At 45.3% G+C, this 23,527-nt stretch overlaps 1 protein-coding gene across 1 annotated transcript in view; it reads right to left on the minus strand.

Moving 5' to 3' along the window:
- LOC139276895 (N-terminal EF-hand calcium-binding protein 1-like) overlaps positions 1–22,533 on the minus strand; it is a 206,110-nt gene extending 183,577 nt beyond the window's left edge. The window contains exons 1-2 of the mRNA XM_070894891.1: positions 22,429–22,533; positions 21,549–21,593 (exon numbers count right to left, since the gene is read on the minus strand). Of these exons, the coding sequence (XP_070750992.1) occupies positions 21,549–21,593; positions 22,429–22,533 (150 nt within the window). The remainder of the gene's footprint in view (positions 1–21,548; positions 21,594–22,428) is intronic.
- Positions 22,534–23,527: the final 994 nt, after the last annotated feature.

A 23,527-nucleotide genomic window follows, 5' to 3' on the forward strand; every position in this document is an offset into this window, starting at 1 on the left:
GTCAATAGTGTTACTGTAGTCTTTTTTTACTTCCTGGGATGTGGGCATCGCTGGCAAGGCCAGCATTTATTACCCATCCCTAATTGCCACCTTCTGGTGATTCACCTTCTTCAACTTCTGCAGTCCATGTCATGAAGGTGCTCCCACAATGCTGTTAGGGATGGAGTGCCAGGATCTTGACTCAGTGACGATGAAGGAACGGCGATATATTTCCAAGTCAGGCTGGTGTGTAACTTGGAAGGGGAACTTGAAGGTGATGGTGTTCTCATGTGCCTGTTGCCCGTCCTTCTAGGTGGTTGAGATCTTGGGTTTGGGAGGTGCTGCCGAAAAAGCCTTGGCGAGTTGCTGCAGCGCATCTTGTAGATGGTACACACTGCAGCCACGGTACGCTGGTAGTGGAGGGTGCATCATCAGAGGCCGAACTCCAAGCCACCGTCAACATCTTCACGGAGGCGTACGAAAGCTTTACACTAAACATCCGTAAGACAAAGGTCCTCCACCAACCTGACCCCGTCACACAGCACTGCCCCCCCACCCCGGTCATCAAAATCCACGGCATGGCAGTGGACAACGTGGACCATTTTCCATACCTCGGGGGCCTACTATCACCAAGGGCAAACATCAATGACGAGGTCCAACAGTGCCTCCACAGTGTGCCAGCGCAGCCTTTGGTCGACTGAGGAAGAGAGTGTTTGAAGACCAGTACCTCAAATCTGGCACCAAGCCTATGGTCTACAGGGCAGTAGTGATACATGCTCTCCTATATGGCTCAGAGACGTGGACCATATACAGTAGACACCTCAAAGCGCTGGAGAAGTACCACCAGCGATGCCTCCGCAAGATCCTGCAAATCCCCTGGGAGGATAGATGCACCAACGTCAGTGTTCTCGCTCAGGCCAACATCCCCAGCATCGAAGCACTGACCACACTTGACCAGCTCCGTTGGGTGGGCCACATTGTCCACATGCCCGACACGAGACTCCCAAAGCAAGCTCTACTCAGAACTCCGACATGGCAAGTGAGCCCCAGATGTGCAGAGGAAACATTTCAAGGACACCCTCAAAGCCTCCTTGATAAAGTGCAACATCCCCACTGGCATCTGGGAATTCCTGGCCCAAGACCGCCCTAATTGGAGGAAGAGCGTCCGGGAGGGCGCTGAGCACCTCAAGTCTCGTCACCTAGAGCATGCAGAAACCAAGCGCAGACAACGGAAGGAGCGTGCGGCAAGCTAGACTCCCCACCCACTCTTTCCTTCAACCACTGTCTGTCCCACCTGTGACAGAGACTGTAATTCTTGAATTGGATTGTCGAGTCACCTGAGAACTCACCTTTAGAGTGGAAGCAAGTCTTCCTCGATTTCGAGGGACTGCCTATGATGATGAATGTTTAAGGCAGTGGATAGGGTACCAATCAAGCGGGCTGCTTTGTCCTGGATGGTGTCAAGCTTCCTGAGTGTTGTTAGAGCTGCACTCATCCAGGCAAATGGAGAATATTCCATCATACTCCTGACTTGTGCCTTGTAGATGGCGGAAAGCCTTTGGGGAGTCAGGTGAGAAACTCACCGCAAAATATCTAGCTTCTGACCTGATCTTGTAGCCACAGTATTTATGTGGCTGATCCAATTAAGTTTCTGCTCAATGGTGACCTCCCAGGATGTTGATGGTGGGGGATTCGGCGATGGTAATGCCATTGAATATCAAGGGGAGGTGGTTAGACTCTCGCTTGTTGGAGATAGTCATTGCCTGGCACTTGCGTGGCACGAATGTTACTTGCCACCTATCAGTCCAAGCCTGAATGTTGTCCCGATCTTGCTGCATGTGGGCATGGACTGATTCGTTATCTGAGGAGTTGCGAATGGAACTGAACACTATGCCTCAGTTTTGTGCCACCCAGTTCCTCCGCCTTCTACACATCAACCAACTTCACTTCTTTGCTTCCCAAACTGCCATACGTTTTGCTATTTAACTACACAATATAAAATCAAAGTATCGTATAAAAAAAATAAAGACAGGATGGATGACTTTACAATGGTGATTGAATTATATCTACGCACTTATTTTCCAAACTATCCCGCCCACCAACTGCAACCCCAGTTGAAGACCACACTTGGCCTTGGCTCTCTCTCTCTCTCTATAGAGAGATCGGATGTTAAGTATTTATTGATGAGAAGTCAGAGTTTTCACAGAGGAACTGACAGCAAAAGTAAAATAGAATAAATCGCATTGTCACAGCGCTGAATCACTTCTGTATGAGCTTCAGAGTTGCTGGAACACAGGGAGCTGAAGCCTCCATAAATAGTGCCTGTAGAAATTGAAGATTTAATTAATCCTTCAGGGACAACCGTCAGCATTTCCGCAGCACACCTACCCATGTCACAAGGTCGGGAGCACTCAACAACTTACCGAGTGAGTCATAAAAAAAAAATACTGAATAGGCGGCTTTTAAAAAGAAAAGAAATCATGTCCTTCCAAAAACATTTCAGCGTATTTCACATGCAATGAATTATTTTTAACCGTAATGACTGCTGTTCCGTAGGGAAATGAGCAAACATTTTGTCCACAGTAAGATCCCACACACAGCAATGACGAGATATTGGTAGAATGATACAACACAGAAGGAGGCCATTTGGCCCATCGTGCCTGTGCCGGCTCTTTGGTAGAGCGATCCGATTGGTCCCTCTCCCCAGCTCTTTCCCCGTAGCCCTGTCAAAATAATTCCCTTCAAGTATTTATCCAGTTCCCTTTTGAAAGTTAGCGTTGAATCTGCTCCCACCGCCCATTCAGCCAGTGCGTTCCAGATCACATGTCCCCTCTGGTTCTTCTGCCAATCACCTTAAAGCCGTGTCCTCTGGTTACCCACCCTGCTGCCGCTGGAAACAGTTTCTGCTTATTTACGCTATCAAAACCTGGTGTTGGTTGAAGGAGGAATGTTGGCCAGGATATCATGAAAATGCTGCTCCTTTTTGGGATCTTTGGCATATACTGGAACCAAAAAATGGCAGACAAGAACTCAGTTTAACATCTCATCTGAAGGACAGCACCCGAGACAATGCAGCATTCCCTCAGTACAGCATAGAAACATGGGAACAGGAGGAGGCTTTTCAACTCCTCGAGCCTGTCCCACAATTAGATCATGGCTAATCTGTATCTTAACTCCATCTACTAGCCTTGGTTTCGTAACCCTTAATAACCTTACCTAACAAAAATAGCAATCTCCGCTTTGAAAATTTCAATTGACGCCCAGCCTCAATTAGAGTGTTCCTGATTTCCACTACCCATTCTGTGAAGAAGTGCTTCCTGACATCACCCCTGAACGGCCTAGCTCTAATAGGCAATAAATGCTAGCCTTGCCAGCAACTCCCACATCCTGCAAATTAATTAAAAAAAAATATAAAGTTATGCCCCCTTATTCTGGACTCTCCCACCAGAGAAAATAGTCTCCCCTCTATCGATTCCTTTAATCATCTTAAACACCACAATTAGATCACCCCTTGTTCTTCTATACTTAAGGGAATACAAACCTAGTCTGTGCAACCGGCCCTCATAATTTAACTCTTTTTGCACCCGAGGGTCATAGGACTCGAACTCAACCTTCACACCAGTCCCTTGAGGCTGCTCCACCATTCAATTTGTTTATGGCTGATCTGTACCTTAACTCCATCTAATATGTCCATACTATACAGTATAAATGCACACAAGGCCCATACTTGACAGAAGGTCACTCTGTGACCAGTTACCTTTATTACCAAAACCTCAAGAGACTGAAGGTGGGTGGAGCTTTCCCTTTTATAACGGAAAGTCCAGGTTAGGAGTGTCTCCCACAAGTTCGCTCCCTGTGGTCAATGTTCTCAAGGTGTACAACTTAGGTCAGCTTATACATGGGTTACAATGATAGTTGAATACATGACATCATCGACCCTCCTTGGTTCCGTAACCCTCGATACCCTTACCTAACAAAAATCTTATCAATCGCAGTTTTGAAATTTTCAATTAACCCCCAGCCACAACAGCTTCACACCTTTCCTAACCTAACTATGATCTTCAGGACCAACCAAGCTAGGCTGAAATAAAAACAGACAATGCTGGAAATATGCAGCAAGTCAGGCAGCATCTGTGGAGAGGGAAACAGAATTAAGGTTTCAGGCCTGTGACCTTTCCCAGCTGTGCTCATCAAGATGCCACCATCAAAACCCACATCAACTGCCAGATACATACTTTTAGAAAACAAAAACCAAACTCACAACAGTGATTTGCAAATAAACTTAAATGTTCAAACCATTATTTTTTTTTTTCCTTTCAGTAATATGTTCCTCCTTTAGCCGCTTGCCCTTTGATCCTGAATGGGAACGGCGTACATTCCCTATCTGGTGGGGAAACGACCTCTTAAAACGGAGTAGAGTGCATCAGTAAACTGGAAATTATTTATAAAAAATCGCAGGCATAGAAAGAGGTTCCTGTGCACTGTCTTCCCACTCCACAGTGCCCAGGGCCCCTCAGAAATCCTCAATGGAAGATTAGGGGGCATAACCTTAAAATTACAGCTAGGCCGTTCAGGGGTGATATCAGGAAGCACTTCTTCACACAAAGGGATATGGTAGCAAAGTGGTTAAGTTACTGGACTAGAAATCCAGAGGCCTGGACTACTGATCCGGAGACACGAGTTCATAATCCCACCATGGCAGTTGGGGGAATTAAATTCAGCTAATTAAATAAATCTGGAATTACAAAGCTAGTGTCAGTCAGTAATGGTGACCATGAAACTACCGGATTGTCAGAAAAACTCAACTGGTTCACCAATGTGCTTTAGGGAAAGAAATCTGCCGCCCTTACCCGGTCTGGGCTTATATGTGACTCCAGACCCACAGCAATGTGGTTGACTCTTAACTGCCGCCCTGAAATGGCCCAGCGAGATACTCAGTCGTACCAAACCACCGCGACAAAGTCAGCACTGTGGGAGCACCTTCCCCACACGGACGGCAGTGGTTTAAGAAAGCGGCTCACCACCACCTTCTCAAGGGCAATTAGGGATAGGCAATAAATGCTGGCCTTGCCAGCGAAACCCACATCCCATGAACCAATTTAAAAATAAAAATTCTAACTCACTCCCTCAAAAAAGCTGTTGAGGCTGGGGGTTAATTGAAAATGTCAAAACTGCGACCGATAAGATTTTTGTTAGGTAAGGGTATCAAGGGTTACGGAACCAAGGAGGATCGATGGAGTTAAGGTACAGATCAGCCATAAACAAAGTGAATGGTGGAGCAGCCTCAAGGGACTGAGCAGCCTAATCCTGTTCCGAAGATGCCATCTCGACAAATCTCTTGCTGTCAATCTGTCCCCATTGTTTAAATCCTTTTTTTGACAAGCTTCTGAAGTACATCTTTGTTCCCTTCTCAACCCAACCGATAAATCCTGTATTCGTGCCGCAGACACGCTGTGGGCTGAATGCAATGCAGAGCTCCTTTACATTACCTCGATTACATGTCTTCCCAATTAACCTTGAGAGAGTTTTTAATATCGCATCACTGTGTGACATTTCCACTTCCCACGTTGGTTACCGTTATAGCTTCCAAGTGGGAATTACTGAATCAGTGGCAATTAGTGGAGAATTTAATGACAGTTTTTAAGCAATGAATTAATATTCAATGTACACACTAGGCCAGAGCAGATAATCCACTCCTATCCAGCAGTGACAGGCTTACTCAGGTCCCTGCACGAGCTCCTGTTTGTGTGCAGAGTGAATATTACGCAGGAGATAAAAAATTGACGGCAATACATGGTGCTTTGGAGGACTGTGTAACCCCACAAGTGTCAGCCGTGGCTCAGTGGGCAGCACCCTCGCCTCCGAATCACAATGTTAAGGCTCACAGTCCCACTCCAGAGACTTGAGCACAAAAATCCAGCTGACACTCCAGTGCAGTGCTGAGGGAAGTGCTGCACTGTCGGAGGTGCCGTCTTTCAGATCAGACGTTAAGCCGAGGCCCCGTCTGCCCTCTCAGGTGGACGTAAAAGATCCCACGGCACTATTTTGAAGAGCAGGGGATTTATTGTCCTGACCAATATTTATCCCTCAATCAACATCACAAAAACAGATTATCTGGTCATTGCCACATGTGGGAGCTTGCTGTGCACAAACTTGCTGCTGCGTTTCCTACATTACCACAGTTCAAAAAAATACCTCATTGGCTGTAAAGTGCTTTGGGATGTCCGGTAGTTGTGAAAGGCGCTATATAAAGGCAAGTCTTTCTTTCTTTTATATGAATGGGAATTGGAAGAGTGACACGCTTTGGAATCCGAACAACGGGTTTTGGTACTGCTGTTGGTTTCGGATTTGCATATTTTTTGACCCCTTTAGTAAAATTTTGTATTTTTTTCCCCCACAACTCACTTATTACAATACAAGGGGTAGAAGTTATGCTGCAGCTCTACAAAACCCTGGTCAGACTATACCTGGAGCACTGTGAGCAGTTCTGGGCACACCTTAGGAAGGATGTACTGGCCCTGGAGGGAGTGCAGCGTAGGTTTACCAGAATGATACCCGGACGTCAAAGGTTTAGTTACGAGGAGAGATTACACAAATTAGGGTTGGATTCTAGAATTTAGAAGGTTAAGGGGTGATTTGATCGAAGTTTTCAAGATATTAAGGGGAACAGATAGGGCAGATAGAGAAAAACTATTACCGCTGGTTGGGGATTTTAGGGCTAGGGTTAGGGGGCACAGTCTAAACATTAGAGTCAGGCCTCTCAGGAGTGAAATTAGGAAACGCTTTGGAACTCTCTTCTGCAAATGGCAATTGATGCTAGGTCAATTGTTAATTTTAAATTGGAGATTGATAGCTTTCTGTTAACCAAAAAGGTATTAAGGGGTATATGGAGTTAGATCGCAGATCAGCCATGATTTCATTGAATGGCGGAACAGGCTCGAAGGGCTGAATGGCCTCTTCCTGTTCCTATTTCCAAAAGTATAATCACTCTTTTATTAAAAATCTTTTCCATTGTAAGGTTTAAAATTCTAATGCTGAACATTCAATCAGTAAGTTAGGTAATTAAATGCTGCTTTAACACCAACAAGCAACAGGCCGCCATCCTATAAACCGCCTGAAGACTTAACTGTTCACTAGCTAACAGCCCGACACATTCCACACCGTGTCTTCATCCACTTCTTACACATTTACATGTGACTTTCTGGTGCTTTTAACATCACAACTGTTGGCTACAGCAGTGGTGCAGATCAGTTAGAAATTAAAATAACAATTTGCTCCTAAACATGCTGTGATGGGCTTGTACACAACCCCTGCTCATTGATTCAAAGCTCAGAAACCATCCTTGCTGACCTTGGAACCATAAACAATATGGCCTGGAGTTTCCACTTGGTTGCGCTGGAATTTTTTTCCCGCGCAATTCGCCCAAAATCGGCCAAACCACGCTACAAAAAAAAACCCCGCGGAATTATAAGCGCAATCGAGGTCTAGTGCAAATCAAGTTTCCGCAATCTTTGGCGCTGGTTTAGAAAACAAAGTGATTGTCTGCACGAACATTTTTGTGTCCTTCCGCGCATGCGTGCGGTCGGACCCGTCTCTTTTTGCGCATGCGCACCCAGATCCCCTTTACAAAAACATCGCGCTGGCAGCTGGCCCCGCCCACAAAACTGGCCACTCCCCCAAATCAAAATAATCGCCATGGCGAGTTTCTGCCAATTGCGGCTGTTTGCGGGCCTTCGAGGAGGCTCCTAAAATTAAGCTTTTTTTTAAAAAAAAGAAAGACGCAAATGGGCACCTTTTAAAAGCTTTAAAATATATTTTTTTAAGAAACTGACTGCAGTACACCAATGTAACTAGGAAATGGTTCTGTATAGTTCATTAAAGTCATTTTCAGAAATTTAATATCAGCTTGCTCACAGGTGGTGGACTGGACTGTGATTAAAATGCTCATTTTTTGTATTAAAGTCATTTTCAGCTGTATTAATAAAGATCTAACAGGTTACCGCTCAAATATATGAAGGAATATTTTTTAATGCAAAATAGGTTTTTAAAATAACTGTCCGATTGCACAGGTTCACGGCAGATTTTGAGGATGACGATATGCAAATAAATTTGAGCGGAAACTTAAGGGGGGGAAAAACACTTCTCAAAACGAGAGAAAATTTGCCCGGGGATCGCCAAACAAAAACTCTTGGTCGGTCTCTCCATCTTTTCATTATTATTGGTGCCAGCTGTGGCTCAGTGGCTAGCACCCTCACCTCTGAGTCAGAAGGTTGTGGGTTCAAGTCCCACTCCAGGAACTTGAGCACATAAATCCAGACTGACACTCCAATGCAGTGCTGAGGGAGTGCTGCACTGTCGGAGGTGCTGCCTTTTGGATGAGATGTTAAACCGAGGCCTCCGTCTGCTCTCTCAGGTGGACCATAAACGATCCCATGGCACTATTTCGAAGAGGAGCAGGGGCGTTAGCCCCGGTGTCCTGGGTCAATATTTATTCCTCAATCAACATAATAAAAACAGATTATCTGGTCATTGCTGTTTGTAGGAGCTTGCTGTGTGCAAATTGGCTGCCGTGTTTCCCACATTACAACAGTGACTACATGCCAAAAGTACTTCGTTGACTGTAAAAAGCTTTGAGATGTCCAGTGGTTGTGAAAGGCACTATATAAATGCATGTCTTTCTTATTGCAGTAACCAAGATTCGACAATAGTCTGACCAGATGCTATTTCTTTTCAAAGGGCAACATAACCTCCTTGGGCATGCTCACTGTGACCTCCCCAAGCAATATTCCATTGCCTCCCAAAACACCATGACGCTTTCAACAGTGGACCAATCGGCCGCGCCCACAATGTGTCCCTGCTGTTCTGCTTTAATGATCCATTAGTTGGGGAGAGGCGGAGGGGGGGGGGCGCGGGGGCGTCATTTTCAGTAACTCAACGCATGTTCGGGCGTGCTGCTCGCCCAAGGTTACAGCCCGGGCGGACATGTGGAACATTACCCCCCGTTGTGTCATCAGACGTCCCGGTTATGGCACCAGTACAAATGACTCCACCTTTCTCAGTATGAAACACCACTTGCCATTCGTAAGTCAAGTGGCTGCTGGTCACTTTGATCAATGCACATCATTTACACAGATTTAGATCCAACGTACAGCACAGAAACAAGCCATTCGGCCCATCTGGTCCGTGCCGGTGTTTATGCTCCACACGAGCCTCTTCCCACTTCTTTTCATCCAACCCCATCAACATATCATTCTTTTCCTTTGCCCCTCATGTGCTTATCTACCTTCTCCTTAAATGCATCTGTGCTATTCGCCTCAACCACTCCCTGTGGTAGTGAGTTCCACATTCTCACCACTCTCTGGGTAAAGAAGTTTCTCCTGAAATTCCTATTGGATTTATTAGCGACTATCTTATATTTATGGTCTCTAGTTCTGGTCTCCCCCACAAGTGGAAACATTTTCTCCACATCTACCCTATCAAACCCTTTCAAAGGGCAAGACTTTCACAGAAACATAGAAAATAGGTGCAGGAGTAGGCCATTCGGCCCTTTGAGCCTGCACCACCATTCAATATGATCATGGCTGATCATGCAACTTCAGTACCCTATTCCTGCTTTCTCTCCATACCCCTTGATCCCTTTAGCCGCAAGGGCCACAGCTAACTCCCTTTTGAATATAACTATTCGGTTTCATTGTCGCCGATTTTCTCGGCGTCACAGCTGGTTTTCTGCCCGGCGAGAGTTTCCACGTAAGGTTTTTGAACGTTATCGGCCACATCTGAAGTCGCCCGCCGGAACCAAACCACCCACGTGCAACGCAAGAACAACTGCCAGGGCGTAAGCTTGGCCTCAACCTCTTTTACAGGGCGGTAAGGGAGTCCCTGCAAAGAAAGGTAAGTTACAGTTTCTTTAATTATTTTTGTAAAATTTTTAAATGCCGATTAGGGTTAAAACTATATTGGGAATGCTTTGTACGTGGTTTCCCCCCTCCCTAGGCCCAAGTGCAGCCTCGGACTAAATTTTACTACTTACCGTCCATGTTGCTAACTTTCCACTTACCCGCCGGGAAAAACGGCAACAATGAGTGTGCAACGCCCAGTTTCTCGCCGGGCGATTAGTTTTACTTACTTTAAACTTGAAAATCGAAATTCTCGGCAGCTTTTTGCACCGAACGTTAGCAGTGCTTCTCAGCGGGCAATCAGGCGTTGAGGGCCTTTAGGGAAAGTCTGGCCCATAATCTTAAAGACCTCTAATCAGCCTTCTCATTTCTAAATAAAAGAGCCCCAGCCAGTTCAATCCTTCCTGATTCGTAAACCTCTCAGTTTTGGGATCATCCTTGTAAATCTCTTCTGCACCTTCTCTAGTGCCTCTATATTCTTTTCACAATATGGTGAACAAAACGCTCTCTTTAGAATATTGCTCTCCTGCTCAACTTGATCTTACTGCAGACATGGATTTTTTACCTACTGTCAACATAGCTTTCTATTCCTTTCTCCCTCGTGTGATCAATGTCATTAATCAATATTATGTGCATCCTGGGTTCTGGAAACAATTCCACGAGGACTCCATTGAGCATAGCTGCCAACTTTGGATCGTTACTGTTGCAGTTCAGGCTCTCGCTCCACGCACTTCACTTGTGCACAAAGCGCAGAGGCAGTTTCCATAAGTAACCTCCTATGAACTGATACTTGCTCCCTGGGCGTCAGCCGTGGCTCAGTGGGTAGCAATCTTCACCCTCTGGGTCAGAAGGTTGAGAGTTCAAGCCCCGCTCCAGGGACTTGAGCACGTAAATCTGGGCTGACACCCCAGTGCGGTGCTGAAGGAGCACTGCACTGTCAGGGGTTTCGTCTTTCAGAATGGACGTTAAACCGAGGCCCCGTCTGCTCTCTCAGCTGGACATAAAACATCCCATGGCACTATTTCGAAGAAAAGCAGGGGCATTATCCCTGGTGTCTTGGCCAATATTTATCCCTCAACCAACATCACTAAAACCGATTCTCAGTGCTGTTGGTGGGACCTTGCTGTGTTTCAAATACATTACAACAGTGACTACACGTCAACTACATCTTTGGGATGTCCGGAGGTTGTGAAAGGTGCTATACAAATGCAAGTTTTTTTCTTTCTTTCCTCTGTTGCAAAATATGTGGTTGGCATGCTACAGAATTAATAATGATCTTTTACAACTGTATATTGGACTGGAGAAATTGTGAGCCCCCCCCCCACTCCCCACCTCAGTTTTCAGATATCTGTACTGTTTTGGAGCTTAGTGGAGGCAGTCAGCAGGGGGAGGGACATCTTCCATCTACCAGGCGGGAGGAGGATTTCCAGGCAAGCTTCCCGGCAGAAGAGTCCAGAGGTGGCAGAGCGCGTCAGTGCCAGGTGTATCGCCTTTACCGCACAGCTGCAATGCAGGAAGAGGATAAATGACCTTACGAGGCTAAGCAAGGTAAGGCTCTTGCCTCGTGTCTATCATTATTAGTAACCTTGTACAACCCCAGCATTCGGAACACATCGCTCCCTCGGTGGCCAGCACTCCACCATAATCACCAGACCACACTTCACTCTGCCTCTTGCTCCCACTGCACCGGATACTCACCTCACTGCCTTCAGTTCCTCCCACCTCTGCCATCTTGCACACACCAGCAACACTATTCTAGCTTCATCTGCACGTCCTCAAAACATCTCACCACTGACACACTTCCTTCTTCCTTGCAGGACAAGGTCACTCACAACAACAGGGAGTAAGAAGCCACAGGAGGAAGTCCACACTTCATCCATGTACTACCCCCACTTGAAGAGGTTGTGGATGTCCTTGGCAGGGGGCACGTTAGGAACGTGGCATCTTGCGAGGCTGGAAGACAAGTTGTGGAGGGTTTTTAATCATTCCCTTCCATTCCTGCTCACTTAAATCTCCCCCTTACACATGACAGATTGTAGTTGCTTTCAGAGATCAGTACAAAACAGGGAGAAGTCTTACATTTATATAGCGCCATTTACAACCTCAGGAAATCCCAAAGTGTCTTACAGCCAATTATGTATTTGTTTTGAAGTGTAGTCACTGTTGTAATACAATGGATCGCGGCTGACAATTTGCACACAGCAAGCTCCCACAAACAGCAATGAGATAATGGCCAGATAATCTGTTTTTGTTATGTTGATTGAGGAATAAATATTGGCCAGAACATTGGGGAGAGCTCCCCTGACTCTTCTTCGAAATAATGCCATGGGATCTTTAATGTCCACTTGACAAGGCAGACGGGGCCTCGGTTTAACGTCTCATCCTAAAGACGGCACCTCCGGCAGTGCAGCACTCCCTCAGCACTGCACTGGGATGTCAGTATAGATTTGTGTGCTCAAGTCTCTGGAACGAGACTTAAAACCACAACCTCTGACCCAGAGGCGAGAATGCTAACACTGAGCCGAGAGATGGAGAGCTCTTGGTACATGGTAGGAACAATAATGGAATCCCTACTAAAGGAGAAACCAAAAATATAACGATGAATAATCAGCATGGATTTCAAAAAGGCAAAGTCTTGCTTGACCAACCTTTTTGAAGTGACAACAGAGAGAGTAGACAATGGTAATGCAGTAGATATAATTTATCTAGATTTTGAAAAGGCCTTCGATTAAAGTATCCCATAATAGACTGATGAACAAGGTCAGAGAATGTGGATTCAGGGGACAAGTCGAAGAATGGATAGTTAGCTGGCTTCAAGACAGAAAGCAGAGAGTAGGGTAAAAGGGTAGCTATTCACAGTGGCAGAAGGCGGGCAGTGGTGTTCCACAAGGATCTGTGCTGGGACCACTGCTGTTCACAACTTTAATGATTTAGACTTTGGAATCAAACATACAATTTCTAAATTTGGGGGCAATAGTCAATACTGAGGAGGACTGCAACAAATTACAGGAGGACATTAATAAACTTGCAGAATGGGCATATAATTGGCAAATGAAGTTCAACACAGATAAATGTGAGGTATTACATTTTGGTAGGAAGAATAGGGAGGTCACTTATTACTTAGAGGATGCGAGTCTAGGTGGGGTAGAGGAGCAAAGAGATCTCGGAGTACAAATACACAAATCATTAAAAGTTGCGACACAGGTTAGCAAGGCTATAAAAAAGCAAACCAAGCACGAGGGTTTATTTCTAGAGGTATAGAATTGAAAATTAGGGAAGTTATGCTAAACCTGTATCAAATCTTGGTTAGACCACACTTGGAGTATTGCGTACAGTTCTGGGCGCCATATTATAAAAAGGATATAGAGGATGATACCAGAAAGGTGAAGGTATACATATCAGGATCTCTTTTCTCTTGAAAAAAGAAGGCTGAGGGGGGTGAACTAATAGAGGTCTTTAAAATTATGAAAGGCTTTGATAGAGTGTGATAGAGAATTAAAACAGGCTGCATTTAGACAGGTTGAGAAAACACAGACTCCCATGTCTACATGCGATTGAGCACATTGCATTAAGTCATCAATCAACTTGACATTTTAGGACCTTTGGGTAGCGAGCCAATTAAAGGTTAAAAGACTATCAAATGAGCCAATAAGGTCAAAGGCGGCGAGTTCTTTTCTGTAAATTGAACCAGGTATAAGTACAGTCATTTTGACCATGTGGTCTCAGAAGGACAAAGGCCTGGCTTAAAGCCAGAAGCTTGTTGCTGCTGCCAAAATAAAGTTACATTAAAACTACAACCGGAGTTCGTATTTCATTAGAAATTAAGAGATCTAACAATTTTGGCGTCACGAACACGATCGCTGAGGAAAGAAACTGAATTTTGGACATCGGACCTACATACTGAGGTAAGGACTCCTCTTTATGAAAGTCCTCGGTCAAAAGTCTAAATTCGCCTCTCCTTCTACGCGATTCCGAAAGCCTCCGGTTTGCGAACCCTCCGGTTGGCAGTCGGCTCGAGGTCCCATAGACGTCTAACTTCGGCGGTGTGTTAGTTAATTAATCACCGACCCACTGATCGGCTGGAAAGCCTGTGACTCGAGACCCCAGTAAAGAAATCAGTATTATGGCAGCAGGAGATAAGAGCAAAGAATTGCCTACAACTGGTAAAGGCGGGCGGGCACCATCTGAGGTTTTGATAGATGAAATCCTCGAACAGTTGAAAGAATACATAGAGCAACAATTCAACTTATCTAAAACCTGTATTAAGATCGAACAAAAGTACGGAACCTCCAAAGGACAATGGTCCTTGGACGAGATTAAAAGGGTCTGGGGAAAAACGACCCGTATGAAAAATAAAGAGCGAATCAGATGGTCCCTAGCCGTTATGGGCCAGATCCGAAAGCGGAATGAAATTATAATGCGTTCCCAACATGATCCAGTACAAAGGACCAATTGCAATCTGTTTGTGCACAGCTGCGACAGAAAAAACTTGAACTTGAAAAGTCGGAAGCGGAAGTTAAAGATCTTAAAGGTGAAATTAAAGAATGGAAAAAATCATTAGGTCAAGAGACAGTAATAGGAAAAGGAAAATGTATCGGTTAATTCCCAGGGTACCCATGTTTGGATAAATTAAAAGCGCAAACCCAAAGACACGACCGAGGAATAGATACGGATTCTGAATCCTCCGATGATACAGGGTCAGAGGATGAAGAATTAGGGGTGCGCTTTGCCCCGTTTAAAAAAAGACGAGTTGTAGTCAAATCAGAAGAGACTGCGGATGAGGGCGGAACCAAAAAAACGAGGAAAAGGGTGTATGCAGAATACTTAGTTCATGATCCGGCAGACCCAGAGAAAATTGATAAATGGTCCAAGGAATTGCCCAATCCAAAGAAAGGGGGAGTAAAAACGTGGGACCAATTGGACCGCTTAAGAAATATATATCAACTTCATCCCTGGGACGGAGTGCAAATTTTGACCATAATGGTGCCAAAAACACAGGGAAGAAAATTGCACGACAAGGTAGAAGAAGCTTTGGGGCAGGATGAGCAAGAATTAGACGCAGGATGGGAGGCGATTAAACACTGGCTGCAAGCCTTCAGTCCAGCTAAGGCAGACTGGGGAACAATTGCAGCCTGCCAACAGAAAGGAACAGAGGAGGTCCTGGAGTATGACGAGCGGTTTAGATGCGCGTGGCTAGAACATTCGGGTATGAATAATACGGATGAGGAAATGGATGAACAAGCGTTTGGACCCCTGAAAGCAGCTTTCGTGGCAGGTCTAAAGCCAGAACTGTCCAAAATGCTTGAGGTAGTGTTACCAGACTGGGAAGGGAGAGGAACTACCTTTGCAGCATTGGTGGATCGATGTAACCAATTAGATCGGGATATGGGAGCTAAAGTCCGAGCTGTACAGGCTATGGGATGGAAATCCCAGGATTCCGATAAACAGTTATTAGGAAAATTACCCAGAAAATGTCATTATTGTGGGAAAGAAGGTCACTGGGCCAAGACGTGCAGGGCAAAACAGCAAGGTCGCGGCCGGGGAAGAGGACGCAGCCAGGGATACAATTCAGCCAACAAACCAGGCTTGTCACAAGACTGACAATACAACAACAGAAGGAGTTACTTGGGATAGCAAAAAACGATTAGAGCCCACCCTGGCCCCCCTCCTCGCACTAATACAACAGAGGGGAGATGGGCTATATATAACTGTGAGGGTGGGCGATAAAGATGTGGACTGTCTTTTAGACACAGGGACGGAATTAACATGCTTACCCCCACAATATGGAGACTTTTTGCCGTTGGATGGTAGGGTATGTACAGCCTATGGAGTTGGGGGCCATAAAATGGAAATTAAAAGGACACCGGTACTTATAGGGCTAGGTCCACATGAACTAACCACGCCGGTCTGGATAGGCCTAGTAGATCAACCCCTTTTGGGAATGGATGTTCTAATCCAAGTAGATTCATCGTTGCATTTTGAGGATGGTCGGGTGACATGGTCAATTAGAACTTTGAAGAAAGAAGAATTGAAGGAACACCCGATATGGGCTAAAGATAAGAACGATTGTGGCCTACTCCAGATGGAGCCTGCGTCATTTACCGGGACCAAGCCTCCATGCACTAAACAGAATCCCATCAGTCCAACTGCCATCGCGAGAATCTTACCGGTTATTCAGCAATTGGAGAAACAAGGGGTGCTTATTAAAACGCATAGCTCCTCCAATAGCCCCGTGTGGCCGGTACAGAAATCTAATGAGACTTGGCGTTTGACTGTCGATTATAGGAAAGCTAACCAGTGTATTGATCAAAAAGCTCCTTTGGTCGCAGATCCCTTCACCATTTTTAATGCCCTCAAACCGGAACATAAATATTTCTCGGTTATAGATATGGCCAACGGATTTTGGTCGGTGCCTCTGGCACCGGAGGTTCGACAGTGGTTTGCTTTCACGGTTCAAGGACAACAGTATACTTGGACCCGGTTACCGCAGGGTTTCCACAACAGCCCTACAGTATTCCACATGGCTTTACAAAGCCATTTGCGAGAATTACCTCCCCTGTCATCCACAGTCATCCAATATGTAGACGATACCCTTCTAGCTTCAAACATGGAAGAACAGCATGAACAAGATTTACGAGCTTTGCTGGACCACCTTCGGCTGAAAGGACATAAAGCCAGCATCAACAAAGCACAAATATCCCAAGAAGAGGTTGTATACCTGGGACAAAAGATTTCACAAGGAAAGAGAGAACTTACCCAGGATAGAACTGCAGCCATTCGGCCTGCTAAAAAACCCACCACTATTCAGGAACTAAGGTCTTTTTTGGGATTGTGTAACTTTAACAGAAATTGGATTGACTCCTTCACACAGCTTGTTCAGCCATTGAATGATATTTTAAAGGGGAAACGTGCCTCTAAAGAAGCCATCACCCTCACTAAGGAACAGCAAGAGGCCTTCCCGAGTTTGAAAAAGGCTTTGTGTTCGGCACCGGCTCTGGGAATCCCCGACAGTGGTAAGCCATTTACCCTGTTTGTCGATGAGAAAGAAGGATATATGACAGCTATACTGACACAAGAACATGGGATCGGCAAAGACCTATTGGCTATTATTCGGCAAAACTGGATGCGGTAGCCCTCGGATGGGGAAGTTGCCTAAGGGCCATGGAAGCTACATGTCAAGCGGTAATGACCACTGCGGGTCTAATCCTCAACCAAAAGCTGATTGTCAAGTGTCCCCACACCGTATATGCTTTGCTGTCTATGAATAGAATGTCTCAGGTGACAGCAGCTAGATGGACCCGCTGGACAGCAGTTTTGGAAGCTCCTAATCTCCATATCGTCCGGGACAGCCCAGTTAACCCCGCAACTATGCTCCCGATGTCAGAATCAAGGGAGCAAGAGGGGGGAGAATGTGAAGAGCATGACTGCGTGGAGATTTTAAAAGAAACAGAAGAAGCAGCCTTAGCAGCAGAGGAGCCTCTGCACAACCCAGACCTCATCCTGTTTACAGATGGTTCCTCCTTTGTTGACAATGGTACCAGAAAAGCAGGATGGGCTGTTACAACCTTATATGAGACAGTGGCAAAAGGATGTTTACCCTCAGGAACGTCAGCACAACAGGCCGAGTTACGGGCCCTGTCAGAAGCATGTCGAATAGCAGAAGGACAGACAGTTAATGTCTACACAGATTCACGTTATGCTTTTGGAGTCGCTCACGACTTTGGTCGGTTATGGCGGAAAAGAGGATTCCTCACTGCTGCTGGTACACCTATCCGAAATGGAAAAGAAATCCGAGACTTACTAGAGGCTATACAATTACCTCAGGAAGTGTCCATCCTGAAGTGTAAGGCCCATACCAAGGAAAATACCACAGAAGCACAGGGAAATGCCCTAGCCGACCAGGCAGCTAAAGATGCCGCCTCACAGGGCGCTCCCCCAGAAGAACCAACACAGATGTGCAGATTGAAAGCACTCAGGACTCTGACACGAGACCTTCAAACAATGCAAGGCGAGTGCTCCCGAGAGGAAAAATGGACATGGATTGAGGCAGGAATTAAGCTATGTGAAGATGGTGTCTGGAGACAAAGAGTTACCGACAAGCCAGTCGCGCCACAAGCGCTTAATCCTTTTTAGCCCAACAGATCCACTCGTGGGGACACTTGGCCTCACAACAGATGATGGCACGGTTCCAGAAAAGCTGGTGGGGTCGGGGATTTAAAAAACATGCCCAGTTGGTAATAGACCGCTGTGTGATCTGCCAGAAAAATAATTCTGGACCCATCACGGTAATGCCCCAACTGAGGCCCCCTGCCCCTGTCGGACCATTCCAGCATCTGCAGGTTGATTATATATCACTTCCTTCATGCCAAGGATGCACTAACATTCTTGTCATGGTCGACAGATTCTCTAGATGGGTAGAAGCTGTCTCAACTAAAAGAGCCACAGCCAATCACACTGCAAAGGTTTTGTGTAAGGATTACATTCCCGATGGGGAGTCCCGAGTAGCATTGACTCAGATCAGGGAACACACTTCACAGGTGTTGTCTGCCAAGAAGTCTGTAGGTTACTGAACATTACGTGGGATTTACACTGTCCTTATCATCCACAATCATCAGGACAAGTAGAGCGAATGAATCGAACTCTGAAACAACGGCTTTCCAAATATCACCAAGAAGGAACACCATGGCCCCAGGCACTACCAATAGTGCTATGTAGCATTAGGGCAACCCCAAACAGAACTACAGGTCTAAACCCATTTGAAATTATAACAGGCAGACCCATGTCGCTGCCAGGAACTATTAATTTACGGAAAGCTGATGTTCACTTAATGAGTGACACTTTGTTATCATACTGTCAGAACCTAACCAATGCTATTAGTTCTGTTTCCCAAAGGAGGACACGACATCATCCCGGGAGTCTGGGTGTATGTGAAAAAGTTGCATAAAGAGCCTTTGGGTGCCAAGTGGGAGGGACCTTATCAAGTGTTATTGACCACCCAGGCAGCTGTTAAAGTCCAAGAAAAGAAAGCCTGGATCCATGCTTCACACGTTAAACGAGCACCCGTAACTGAAGCTGAAATCTAATAAGGACAATTACTTTTTGCCAAAATGTAGAAATTTACTGTATTACTGACTGTAGGTATTCTAGGCATAGGCCTACTTCTTACTAGCCGACTCTCTGCACCAAAGGGAAATATTAGGGTAGCAAGGGAATTACATGTAAATACCTTTTTATATATGTCATACACTTATGCCAAACAAGGTAACATTTCTAGTTGTTGGGTGTGTGCGCATATTCCTATTCACTCAAAGGGAGGGATTCCCTTGAGGCCAGTTCCCTTGAATATCTCGGAAATGGCTGAGTGGATAATTAATCAAAACAAAACAGGCAATGCGTTTCAGGATACAGAAAACTGGGCACGTAAATGGAAGTCAGCAGGTTACAATCTGACTACCTTTGAAGGGGGATACCAGCCGTGCTACAATAATTCCAAACGGCCCCCATTTTTTGTTATCACTAATACAACGGGAATAGGAAGACCGGGGGAATCGGTCTGTCTGATTAGAAACATCAAAGGAGGCCAAAATATGGGGTATAGTAACTGCTCCCGGAATTATAATGTAATCAAGCCACGGAACCGTCCAAACTGGGCAGATGTGGGAATTTTTAACGTAACGGGGATTCTGAATAAAACAGATGGAAAAGCCTGGACAGGCCCCGGAGTATTGTTGACAAAGAAACAGCTAACCTTCATTGCATATAATGGCACCTATTGGGTGTGTGGCCACAAGGCCTACCCTTTGGCTTAACCCAGAATTGGACGGGATCCTGCTATTTAGCCTACATTGTGCCTTATACGTATCATATAAAGTCACTGTCGGAACATTTACACCGTCCTAAGAGAGCTATCACAGAAACAGAGAGGTTCTTTGCCATTCTGATCCCCAGGTATGGGACCGCCAGACTGGCAAGGGAATCCATTAACATGGCATCCGTTGTGGAACGGGTAGCCAATGATATCTCAGAGGCCCTAGTTAAAATCAATGCAGAAATGGTAGCAATCCGCATAGTAGCCCTACAGAATAGACTGGCCCTTGATTACATCCTGGCTGAAAAGGGAGGTACTTGCGCCCTACTCGGAACTGAGTGTTGCACATATATCCCAGATAGCTCTGAAGAAATTACCCACTTAGCGGAGCATATCCAAAAGGAGGTAGAAAAACTTAAGCAACCCCCATCATTCACTTTGTGGAGCGGAGCCACTGAATGGCTAGGTTCAATGGGAACTTCATTGGTAGAAGGTTTAATTCTATTTGTTGTAATTATTTTACTTTTATATTGTTTGTTTATGTTGATTAAATGTTGTTGTGACCAGGCGGCTGTAGCTGCTGTCCCGCATGTGAGACACCTTGCAGGTCCCAGCAGACCGTCTGTACGTGGCACAGGAGTATGTTATGCTTAAGGGAAGGTTGTTTACTGGTTGAATTAAGATATTGATTTGGATTAAATTGGAATAAGATTAATTAACCTACTAAAAAAAAACTTCCATTGTGGCCACGATGGAACTCGGGTTGGTGTAAATTTGTGTGGAAGCTACTAGTCCGGACATGTAGCGAAACACATCAACAAATTTTAGAAGGAAACTCGATTAACATGTATGAAATTATATTTTAGAATGTTTAACCAGTGATACCTGATGTTTTATGCTTCAGTTTGTGAAAGAATCAAAGGGGGGATTGATAGAGAATTCAAACAGGCTGCATTTAGACAGGTTGAGAAAACACAGACTCCCATGTCTACGGTGACTGAGCACATTGCATTAAGTCATCAATCAACTTGACATTTTAGGACCTTTGGGTAGCGAGCCAATTAAAAGTTAAAAGTCTATCAAATGAGCCAATAAGGTCAAAGAAGGAGAGTTCTTTTCTGTAAATTGAACCAGGTATAAGTACAGCCATTTTGACCATGTTGTCTCAGAAGGACAAAGGCCTGCCTTAAAGCCAGAAGCTTGTTGCTGCTGCCAAAATAAAGTTACATTAAAACTACAACCGGAGTTTGTATTTCATTGGAAATTAAGAGATCTAACAGAGTGGATACAGAGAGAATGGTTCCACTTGTGGGGAAGAGTAAAACTAGAGGCCGTCAAAATAAGAGAGTCACCAAGAAATCCAATAGGTCATTCAGATGAAACGTCTTTACCCAGAGAGTGGTGCGAATGTAGGGAGTGGTTGAAGCGAATACTGTAGATGCATTTAAGGGGAGGCTAGACAAGCATATGAGGGTGACAGGAATAGGGGGCTATGCTGATAGAGTTCAATGAGAAAAGACGAGAAGAGGCTCGAGTGGAGCATAAACGCTGGCATGGACTGGTTGGGTTGAATGGTCTGTTTCTGTGCCGCATATCCTACGTAATCCTATATAGCTGACTCGAAAGAAAACATTCCTGGATCCATTGACAGGGTACAGTTAAATCGTACTGTAAAAGGTCACAATATTTTCCTGACGGGCTGCCCATAGGCACGGTCACAGTAAATGCTACATTAAATCAAATAGTCACAGTGTGGTACAAACACACTCGATGTGCGGCAGAGGGAGATAAATCCACTGCTTTGCCCAAAGGGTCAGACAAACAAACACCAGGTTCTCGGCGTATCACTTTCTTCAACACCTTACCTTCGGGTGTGGAGGGGGAACAGAAAACAGCCCTGAAAAAAAGAATCAATTGTTTATAAACTTAAATATCGATATAAAGCTTCGGCTGCATCTGGCGAAAGTGAGTTATTAGATCTTGGCAACAGTTCCATCCCTTGTGGGCACAACTTTCACCGTGAGCTGAAAGTGCGTTGATGGGAGGTCAGAAGAGTTCAGCGAGAGACAACGCAGAGATGAAGAGAAATGAAAAACGTGGGCATTACATGTTTCCCGGACTGTACCAATCACATTGATTTACAGCCAGACAAAATTGTTCAAACAGCTTTGGGAAAATCAACGTGGGCTCCACACGCCTTAAAATCAACTCCGAGCCGTTTTTTTCTCTGTTTAAAATGATCAAAATTTACAGCGCGGAAGGAGGCCATTCGGCCCATCGTGTCAAAGAGCGATCCAGCCTAATCCCTCTTTCCAGCACTTGGTCCATAGCCCTGTAGGTTACAGCACTTCAAGTGCATATCCAAGCACTTTTTAAATGTGGGAGGGTTTCTACCTCTACCATATTTTCAGGCAGTGAGTTCCAGACCCCACAACCCTCTGAAAAAATTCCCCCTCAAATCTCTAAACCTACCAATTACTTTAAATCTATGCCCCCTGGTTATTGACCCCTCTGCTGAGGGAACCAGGTCCTTCCTATCCACTCTATCGAGGCCACTCATAATTTTATACACCTCAATAAGGTCACCCCTCAGCCTTTTCTGTTCCAAAGAAAACAACCCTAGCCTATCCAATCTTTCCCTATAGCTAAAATTCTCCAGTCCAGGCAACAAATACCAAAATGATTACTTAGAAACAGGAACTTGGAGCGGTTCGAAGCCCCGTTATGTCCTGCAGTTATACTCACGTCGATGAACACTGGCACACCCGCGACAGCTCGGCTGTTGGCAGAGTTATTTTCTGCGTGTTTCCCTGCCTGGAGACACAGCGTGATCATTTCAGTACAAGCCATCATCTCTGGACCGAATCGAAGGAGAGCAAAGGCAAAGAAGAGAGAGATTTCGAAATAATTTTTTTTTTTAAATACCCACAAGAAATCCCTCAATATTTAAAAAAGAAATCAAATCAATTTTCCCCTGAATTATTTCTCCCCCCCCCCCCCCCCTCCCCCTTTCTATTTTCAGCAACTCTTTAGGTTCAGAAGCCTTTCCTGGCTCTCATTTGTGTGTGTGTCAGAGAGAGAGTGTGTGTGTTGGTGGAGAATGAAGTGTTAGCTGATCACTGCTGGAGCTGCACACAGACACACTCTCTCTCTCTCTCTACTCCCCCCATCTACCTACAAAACACACTCAGCATTGCTGCATCAGTAGAACTTTCAGGCACAATGCCCTCCCTCCCTGGCTATGCTGATTGGCTCTCCCTTTGTACTCCAGCTGCGGTTCTGGACGCCCAATGCTTTTCTTTGACGGACAGTCCTCTCAGCTCTCAGCACACTGGCGAGTGCAGCATCAGATTATAGGATTTAAACCGTCTCCTGCACAGACATTTAAAGGGAGAGCATTCCTTCCGCCACACAACCACCGGACATTAAACAACGCACTCAATGAGAGCCCGAGGCCAAAAAAGATATATAAAATGTAGAGACTAAACATTTCATTTAGTTTATCACTGATTTTTTTTTTTAAATATGGCAAACTTCAGGCTACAGAAGAGTTTTGGGAGCACTGCAATTAACCTCCATTCTCCAAGCTTCAGAGTGAGGGAAATCTGTCAGAGTGCCCCGTCCTGCTCATTGTCCAGTGACCAATAAAAGAAAAACTTGCATTTAAATGCACCTTTCACCACCACGTGTCACTGTTGTAATGTAGAAAACGCAACAGCTAATTTGCACACAGCAAGCTCCCATAAACAGCAATGTGATGATGACTGGATAATTTAGAGATGTTGATTGAGGGATAATGTTGGAGATCGCCCCTGTTCTTCGAAATAGTGGCCATGGGATCTTT

Source organism: Pristiophorus japonicus, chromosome 12 (genome assembly GCF_044704955.1).
Source record: "Pristiophorus japonicus isolate sPriJap1 chromosome 12, sPriJap1.hap1, whole genome shotgun sequence".
NCBI classification, from domain to species: domain Eukaryota; kingdom Metazoa; phylum Chordata; class Chondrichthyes; family Pristiophoridae; genus Pristiophorus; species Pristiophorus japonicus.